The 10,000-nt window shown below is 39.1% G+C and overlaps 1 protein-coding gene across 5 annotated transcripts in view; it reads left to right on the top strand.

The window, feature by feature from the left end:
* dock3 (dedicator of cytokinesis 3) overlaps positions 1 to 10,000 on the top strand; it is a 442,683-nt gene that overhangs the window by 355,237 nt on the left and 77,446 nt on the right. For all 5 annotated transcript variants that reach the window (XM_064967497.1, XM_064967500.1, XM_064967498.1 and 2 more), the window contains exons 16-18: positions 492 to 654; positions 1,118 to 1,224; positions 9,837 to 10,000. The exon at positions 9,837 to 10,000 is cut by the window's right edge and continues 8 nt beyond it. In XM_064967497.1, the coding sequence (XP_064823569.1) occupies positions 492 to 654; positions 1,118 to 1,224; positions 9,837 to 10,000 (434 nt within the window). The remainder of the gene's footprint in view (positions 1 to 491; positions 655 to 1,117; positions 1,225 to 9,836) is intronic.

Genomic DNA, 10,000 nt, shown 5'->3' with positions numbered 1-10,000 from the left:
GTTTAAAATATGTTTGAAGACAATTAAAATAATGATATGTGGTGACTGTGTGTGCTTGCATGCGTACGTGTGTGTCTGTGATGATGGTGTGTGTGTGTGTGTGTGTGTGTGTGTGTAATGGCCTGTGTGTGTCTGTGATTGTGGTGTGTGTGTGTACTGACCTGTGCGTGTCCATGATTGTAGTGTGTGTGTTTGCGTGTGTGTGTGTGTGTGTGTGTGTGTGTGTGTGTGTGTGTGTGTGTGTGTGTGTGTGTGTGTGTGTGTGTGTGTGTGTGTGTGTGTGTGTGTGTGTGTGTGTGATGACCTGTGTGTGTCTGTGATTGTGATGTGTGTGTGTGTGTGTGTGTAATGACCTGTGTGTGTCTGTGATTGTGGTGTGTGTGTGTAATGACCTGTGTGTGTCCACGATTGTAGTGTGTGTGTGTGTGTGTGTGTGTGTGTGTGTGTGTGTGTGTGTGTGTATAATGACCTGTGCGTGTGTCTTCCTGTAGGACTGTATCAGCCTGGGCAGTGGGGAGCCCCACATTAGTGAGCACCGTTCCTTTGTCCTCTACCACAACAACAGCCCCCGCTGGGGCGAGGTGGTTAAACTACCCATCCCCATAGACCGCTTCAGAGGATCACACCTACGCTTCGAGTTCAGACACTGCTCCAGTGAGTACCGGTCTGGTCTAGAGATAATCAGTAATGTCATGATAATCGAGTGCTTTGCACGTGTGTGGAGGAAATCTCACTTTCTAACACGTATGAACACAGAAAATATTTTACTTCTGTGTTCTAGAGATTATACTGAAGACAACTCATGTGACAACTCCTGCTTGCTAGACCTTTCTAAAGCCAACTACAGAGTAAATGTTCAGCAACTCTTGAATATAGTGGAAGAGGTTAAACTTCAATAGTGCTTCTTTCATCTGTGGGACAGCCTTTTGGGGTACATCTGACACTTAGTGAGTGATTGTCTCTCTCTGTTCATCCTCTCTGTTCTTCCTCTCTATTCATCCTCTCTGTTCTTCCTCTCTGTTCTTCCTCTCTGTTCTTCCTCTCTGTTCATCCTCTCTGTTATTCCTCTCTGTTCATCCTCTCTGTTCTTCCTCTCTGTTCATCCTCTTCTCCACAGCCAAAGACAAGGCGGAGAAGAAGCTGTTTGGCTTTGCCTTCACACCACTGATGAGAGAGGACGGGACAACGCTGTCAGACGAGAGTCACGAGCTCTATGTCTACAAGGTCAGCCTTCTTTCTGCCTCTTCTTTCCATGGTTGTTTTCCTCCTGTATTGGTGATTCCTCCAGTAGTGGCAATTCCTCCTGTAGTGGCAATTCCTCCTGTAGTGGTGATTCCCTATATAGTGGTGATTCCCTATGTAGTGTTGATTTCCCTATGTAGTGGTGATTCCCTATGTAGTGGCAATTCCTCCTGTAGTGGTGATTCCCTATGTAGTGTTGATTTCCCTATGTAGTGGTGATTCCCTATGTAGTGGTGATTCCCTATGTAGTGGTGATTCCCTATATTGTGGTGATTCCCTATATAGTGGTGATTCCCTATATAGTGGTGATTCCCTATATAGTGGTGATTCCCTATGTAGTGGTGATTCCCTATGTAGTGGTGATTCCCTATATAGTGGTGATTCCCTATACAGTGGTGATTCCCTATGTAGTGGTGATTTCCTATGTAGTGATGATTCCCTATGTAGTGTTGATTCCTCCTGTAGTGGTGATTCCCTATGTAGTGTTGATTCCTCCTGTAGTGGTGATTCCCTATGTAGTGGTGATTCCTCCTGTAGTGGTGATTCCCTATGTAGTGGTGATTCCCTATGTAGTGGTGATTCCCTATATAGTGGTGATTCCTCCTGTAGTGGTGATTCCCTATGTAGTGGTGATTCCCTATATAGTGGTGATTCCCTATATAGTGGTGATTCCCTATGTAGTGGTGATTCCCTATATAGTGGTGATTCCTCCTGTAGTGGTGATTCCCTATATAGTGGTGATTCCCTATGTAGTGGTGATTCCCTATGTAGTGGTGATTTCTCCTGTAGTGGCAATTCCTCCTGTAGTGGTGATTCCCTATATAGTGGTGATTCCCTATATAGTGGTGATTCCCTATGTAGTGGTGATTTCTCCTGTAGTGGCAATTCCTCCTGTAGTGGTGATTCCCTATATAGTGGTGATTCCCTATGTAGTGGTGATTCCCTATATAGTGGTGATTCCCTATATAGTGGTGATTCCCTATATAGTGGTGATTCCCTATGTAGTGGTGATTCCCTATGTAGTGGCAATTCCTCCAGTAGTGGTGATTCCCTATGTAGTGGTGATTCCCTATGTAGTGGCGATTCCTCCTGTATTGGTGATTCCTCCTGTATCGGTGATTCCCTATATAGTGGTGATTCCCTATGTAGTGGTGATTCCCTATGTAGTGGTGATTCCCTATATAGTGGTGATTCCCTATGTAGTGGTGATTCCCTATATAGTGGCAATTCCTCCTGTAGTGGTGATTCCCTATATAGTGGTGATTCCCTATATAGTGGTGATTCCCTATGTAGTGGTGATTTCTCCTGTAGTGGCAATTCCTCCTGTAGTGGTGATTCCCTATATAGTGGTGATTCCCTATATAGTGGTGATTCCCTATATAGTGGTGATTCCCTATGTAGTGGTGATTCCCTATGTAGTGGTGATTCCCTATATAGTGGTGATTCCCTATGTAGTGGTGATTCCCTATATAGTGGTGATTCCTCCTGTATTGGTGATTCCCTATATAGTGGTGATTCCCTATATAGTGGTGATTCCCTATGTAGTGGTGATTCCCTATGTAGTGGTGATTCCCTATATAGTGGTGATTCCCTATGTAGTGGTGATTCCCTATATAGTGGTGATTCCTCCTGTAGTGGTGATTCCCTATGTAGTGGTGATTCCCTATGTAGTGGTGATTCCCTATGTAGTGGTGATTCACTATGTAGTGGTGATTCCCTATGTAGTGGTGATTCACTATGTAGTGGTGGTTCCCTATGTAGTGGTGATTCCCAATGAAAAACCACTGGCACGGGAGAAAGCTGTCCATAACATTTCCTCAAAACATCAGCTTTCCAAACATTACTCTTTTTTTGTGTGAATTTCCCATTTATTGTGCATGAATCAAATATCTAGCTCCAATACAGTTGAAGTCAGAAGTTTACATACACTTAGGTTGGGGACATTAAAACTTGTTTTTCAACCACTCCACAAATTTCATGTTAACAAACTATAGTTTTGGCAAGTCGGTTAGGACATCTACTTTGTGACACAAGTCATTTTTCCAACTATTGTTTACAGACAGATTATTTCACTTATAATTCACTGTATCACAATTCTAGTGGGTCAGAAGTTTACATACACTAAGTTGACTGTGTCTTTAAACAGCTTGGAAAATTCCAGAAAATGTCATGGCTTTAGAAGCTTCTGATAGGCTTATTGACATCATTTGAGTCAATTGGAGTTGTGCCTGTGGATGTATTTCAGGCCTACCTTCAAACTCAGTGCCTCTGTGCTTGACATCATGAATCAAAAGAAATCAGCCAAGACCTCAGAAAAAAAATGTAAATCTCCAAAAGTCTGGTTCATCCTTGGGAGCAAATTTAAACGCCTGAAGGTACCACGTTCATCTGTACAAACAATAGTACGCAAGTATAAACACCATGGGACCATGCAGCCGTCATACCGCTCAGGAAGGAGACGCGTTCTGTCTCCTATAGATGAACGTACTTTGGTGCGAAAAGTGCAACTCAATCACAAAACAACAGCAAAGGACCTTGTGAAGATGCTGGAGGAAACATGTACAAATGTCCTATATCAACATAACCTGAAAGGCCGCTCAGCAAGGAAGAAGCCACTGGTCCAAAACCGCCATAAAAAAACCCAGACTACGGTTTGCAACTGCACATGGGGACAAAGATCATACTTTTTTTGGAGAAATGTCCTCTGGTCTGATGAAATAAAAATAGATATGTTTGGCCATAATAACCATCGTTATGTTTGGAGGAAAAAGGGGAGGCTTGCAAGCTGAAGAATACCATCTCAACCGTGAAACACGGGGGTGGCAGCATCATGTTGTGGGGGTGCTTTGCTGCAGGAGGGACTGGTGCACTTCACAAAATAGATGGCATCATGAGATAGGAACATTAATTGGATATATATTGACGCAACATCTCAAGACATCAGTCAGGAAGTTAAAGCTTGGTCACAAATGGGTCTTCCAAATGTACAATGACCCCAAGGATAAGGGGCGGCAGGGTAGCCTAGTGGTTAGAGCGTTGGACTAGTAACCGAAAGGTTGCAAGTTCAAACCCCCGAGCTGACAAGGTACAAATCTGTCATTCTGCCCCTGAACAGGCAGTTAACCCACTGTTCCTAGGCCGTCATTGAAAATAAGAATTTGTTCTTAATTAACTGACTTGACTAGTAAAATAAAGGTAAAATTTAAAAAAAATTAAATACTTCCAAAGTTGTGGCAAAATGGCTTAAGGACAACAAAGTCAAGGTATTGGAGTGGCCATCACAAAGCCCTGACCTCAATCTCATAGAAAACTGTAAAAGTGTGCGCGAGCAAGGAGGCCTACAAACCTGACTCAGTTACGCCAGCTGTGTCAGGAGGAATGGGCCAAAATTCACCCAATTTATTGTGGGAAGCTTGTGGAAGGCTACCCAAAACATTTGACCCAAGTTAAACCATTTAAAGGCAATGCTACCAAATACTAATCAAGTGTATGTAAACTTCTGACCCACTGGGAACGTGATGAAAGAAATAAAAGCTGAAATAAGTCATTCTCAAAATAAAGTGGTGATCCTAACTGACCTAAAACAGGGAATTTTTACTATGATTAAATGTCAGGAATTGTAAAAAAAAAAACTGAGTTTAAATGTATTTGGCTAAGGTGAATGTAAACTTCTGACTTCAACTGTATTCCCATAGAAAAGGTGCAGAGAGATGCATTCTATCAGCTGTATCCGTGATACAGTAACAACTATGTGCTCTCCTCTCACCAGCGCTAACACTTCATCTTACCTGTGCTAACCCTTCCTGGTCACCCGTACTACCCCTTCCTGGTCACCTGTACTAACCCTTCCTCTCACCTGTGCTAACCCTTCCTGGTCACCTGTACTAACCCTTCCTGGTCACCTGTACTAACCCTTCCTGGTCACCTGTACTAACCCTTCCTGGTCACCTGTACTAACCCTTCCTCTCACCTGTACTAACCCTTCCTGGTCACCTGTACTAACCCTTCCTCTCACCTGTACTAACCCTTCCTGGTCACCTGTACTAACCCTTCCTGGTCACCTGTACTAACCCTTCCTGGTCACCTGTACTAACCCTTCCTCTCACCTGTACTACCCCTTCCTGGTCACCTATACTAACCCTTCCTGGTCACCTGTACTAACCCTTCCTCTCACCTGTGCTAACCCTTCCTGGTCACCTGTGCTAACCCTTCCTGGTCACCTGTACTACCCCTTCCTGGTCACCTGTACTAACCCTTCCTCTCACCTGTACTACCCCTTCCTAGTCACCTATACTAACCCTTCCTCTCACCTGTACTAACTCTTCCTGGTCACCTGTACTAACCCTTCCTCTCACCTGTACTAACCCTTCCTGGTCACCTGTACTAACCCTTCCTCTCACCTGTGCTAACCCTTCCTGGGAACCTGTGCTAATCCTTCCTGGTCACCTGTACTAACCCTTCCTGGTCACCTGTGCTAACCCTTCCTGGTCACTAACCCTTCCTGTACTAACCCTTCCTGGTCACCTGTACTAACCCTTCCTCTCACCTGTACTAACCCTTCCTGGTCACCTGTACTAACCCTTCCTCTCACCTGTACTAACCCTTTCTCTCACCTGTCTACCCCTTCCTGGTCACCTGTACTAACCCTTCTTCTTACCTGTACTAATAACCCTTCCAGGTCACCTGTACTAACCCTTCCTGGTCACATTTACTAACCCTTCCTCTCACCTGTACTAACCCTTCCTGGTCACCTGTACTAACCCTTCCTCTCACCTGTATTAACCCTTCCTGGTCACCTGTACTAACCCTTCCTCTCACCTGTACTAACCCTTCCTCTCACCTGTACTAACCCTTCCTGGTCACCTGTGCTACTTACAGTGCATTGGGAAAGTATTCAGACCCCATCACTTTTCAACATTTTGTTAACTGTTTCACTTTGTCATTTTGGGGTATTGTTTGTTGATTGATGAGGTACAGTTTTTTATTTAATCCATTTTAGAATAAGGCTGTAACTTAACAAAATGTGGAAAAAGTCAAGGGGTCTGAATACTTTCCCAATGCACTTTAAATATACAGTACAAACAGCTTCTAAAGATACAGTTCTATAGTAAATATGCAGTACAAACAGCTTCTAAAGATACAGTTCTATAGTAAATATGCAGTATAAACAGCTTAGATACAGTTCTATAGTAAATATGCATTATAAACAATTTCTAAAGATACAGTTATATAGTAAATATGCAGTATAAACAGCTTAGATACAGTCTGTAGTAAATATGCAGTATTAACAGCTTAGATACAGTTATATAGTAAATATGCAGTATAAACAGCTTAGATACAGTTCTATAGTAAATATGCAGTATAAGCAGCTTAGATACAGTTCTATAGTAAATATGCAGTATGAACAGCTTAGATACAGTTCTATAGTAAATATGCAGTATAAACAGCTTAGATGCAGTTCTATAGTAAATATGCAGTATTAACAGCTTCTAAAGATACAGTTCTATAGTAAATATGCAGTATAAACAGCTTAGATACAGTTCTATAGTAAATATGCAGTATAAACAGCTTAGATACTGTTCTATAGTAAATATGCAGTATAAACAGCTTAGATACAGTTCTATAGTAAATATGCAGTATAAACAGCTTAGATACAGTTCTGTAGTAAATATGCAGTATAAACAGCTTAGATACAGTTATGTAGTAAATATGCAGTATAAACAGCTTCTAAAGATACAGTTCTATAGTAAATATGCAGTATAAACAGCTTAGATACAGTTCTATAGTAAATTTGCAGTATAAACAGCTTCTAAAGATACAGTTCTGTAGTAAATATGCAGTATAAACAGCTTAGATACAGTTCTATAGTAAATATGCAGTATAAATAGCTTAGATACAGTTCTGTAGTAAATATGCAGTATAAACAGCTTAGATACAGTTATATAGTAAATATGCAGTATAAACAGCTTAGATACAGTACTATAGTAAATATGCAGTATAAACAGCTTAGGTACAGTTCTATAGTAAATATGCAGTTTAAACAGCTTCTAAAGATACAGTTCTATAGTAAATATGCAGTATAAACAGCTTCTAAAGATACAGTTCTGTAGTAAATATGCAGTATAAGCAGCTTAGATACAGTTCTATAGTAAATATGCAGTATAAACAGCTTCTAAAGATACAGTTCTATAGTAAATATGCAGTATAAACAGCTTAGATACAGTTCTATAGTAAATATGCAGTATAAACAGCTTAGATACAGTTCTATAGTAAATATGCAGTTTAAACAGCTTCTAAAGATACAGTTCTATAGTAAATATGCAGTATAAACAGCTTCTAAAGATACAGTTCTATAGTAAATATGCAGTATAAACAGCTTAGATACAGTTCTGTAGTAAATATGCAGTATAAACAGCTTCTAAAGATACAGTTCTATAGTAAATATGCAGTATAAACAGCGTAGATACAGTACTATAGTAAATATGCAGTATAAACAGCTTAGATACAGTTCTATAGTAAATATGCAGTATAAACAGCTTCTAAAGATACAGTTCTATAGTACATATGCAGTATAAACAGCTTAGATACAGTTCTATAGTAAATATGCAGTATAAACAGCTTCTAAAGATACAGTTCTGTTGTAAATATGCAGTATAAACAGCTTAGATACAGTTCTATAGTAAATATGCAGTATAAACAGCTTAGATACAGTTCTATAGTAAATAAACAGTATTAACAGCTTCTAAAGATACAGTTCTATAGTAAATATGCAGTATAAACAGCTTAGACACAGTTCTATAGTAAATATGCAGTATAAACAGCTTAGATACAGTTCTATAGTAAAAATGCAGTATTAACAGCTTCTAAAGATACAGTTCTATAGTAAATATGCAGTATAAACAGCTTAGATACAGTTCTATAGTAAATATGCAGTATAAACAGCTTCTAAAGATACAGTTCTGTAGTAAATATGCAGTATAAACAGCTTAGATACAGTTCTATAGTAAATATGCAGTATAAACAGCTTAGATACAGTTCTATAGTAAATATGCAGTATTAACAGCTTCTAAAGATACAGTTCTATAGTAAATATGCAGTATAAACAGCTTAGATACAGTTATATAGTAAATATGCAGTATAAACAGCTTAGATACAGTTCTATAGTAAATATGCACTATTAACAGCTTCTAAAGATACAGTTCTATAGTAAATATGCAGTATAAACAGCTTAGATACAGTTCTATAGTAAATATGCAGTATAAACAGCTTAGACACAGTTCTATAGTAAATATGCATTATAAACAGTTTCTAAAGATACAGTTCTATAGTAAATATGCAGTATAAACAGCTTAGATACAGTTCTATAGTAAATATGCAGTATAAACAGCTTAGATACAGTTATATAGTAAATATGCAGTATAAACAGCTTAGATACAGTTCTATAGTAAATATGCAGTATAAACAGCTTCTAAAGATACAGTTCTATAGTAAATATGCAGTATAAACAGCTTAGATACAGTTCTATAGTAAATATGCAGTATAAACAGCTTAGATACAGTTCTATAGTAAATATGCAGTATTAACAGCTTGTAAAGATACAGTTATATAGTAAATATGCAGTATAAACAGCTTAGATACAGTTCTATAGTAAATATGCAGTATAAACAGCTTAGATACAGTTCTATAGTAAATATGCAGTATTAACAGCTTCTAAAGATACAGTTCTGTAGTAAATATGCAGTATAAACAGCTTAGATACAGTTCTATAGTAAATATGCAGTATAAACAGCTTCTAAAGATACAGTTCTATAGTAAATATGTAGTATAAACAGCTTAGATACAGTTCTATAGTAAATATGCAGTATTAACAGCTTCAAAGATAACATTCTATAGTAAATATGCAATATAAACAGCTTAGATACAGTTCTATAGTAAATATGCTGTATAAACAGCTTAGACACAGTTCTATAGTAAATATGCAGTATAAACAGCTTAGACACAGTTCTATAGTAAATATGCAGTATTAACAGCTTCAAAGATAACATTCTATAGTACATTTGCAGGGTCTGAATACAAATGAAAATAAGGTATTTTTTTTATTAAAAAAACAACTGTTTTTTGCTTTGTCATTATGGAGTATTGTGATGTCATTATGTAGTATTGTGATGTCATTATGGAGTATTATGATGTCATTATGGGGCGTTGTGTGTAGATTGATGAGGGTGAAAAATGATTGTATCCATTTTAGAATAAGGCTGTAACGTAAAAAAAAAAAATGTAGAAAAATTCAAGGGGTCCGAATACTTTCCCTAGGCACTGTATCTACACACACATGACCAGTGACCCCAACACATCCTCTAGCGTACAAAACAAGTAAAAAAAAAAAAAACCTTGACAGACTGCATGATACACAACACATAAACAGGCCAAAACTGCTCTGACACCTCCCTTACAACCACTTGGAAATAAGTGCTATAAAGGTCCAATTTATTTGGTTCTGTATGTACCAAGTTTGCTTGAGCATAGATGGTCAATGGGGTAGGGTTTATCTGGCATGAACTCTGCAGTACCTCACATCCTTCTCTCCTCTCCAGTGTGACGAGAATGCTACGTTCAGTAACCACGCGTTGTATCTGGGTCTGCCCTGCTGTAAGGAGGACTTCAACGGCTGTTCCAACATTCCCTCCAGCCTCATCTTCCAACGCAGCACCAAGGAGACCCTCTGGATCTCCACACAGCTCTCCTCCACCAAGCTCAC

Source organism: Oncorhynchus masou, chromosome 6, assembly GCF_036934945.1.
Source record: "Oncorhynchus masou masou isolate Uvic2021 chromosome 6, UVic_Omas_1.1, whole genome shotgun sequence".
NCBI lineage: Eukaryota > Metazoa > Chordata > Actinopteri > Salmoniformes > Salmonidae > Oncorhynchus > Oncorhynchus masou.
This window is presented reverse-complemented; position numbering and strand designations above follow the sequence as displayed.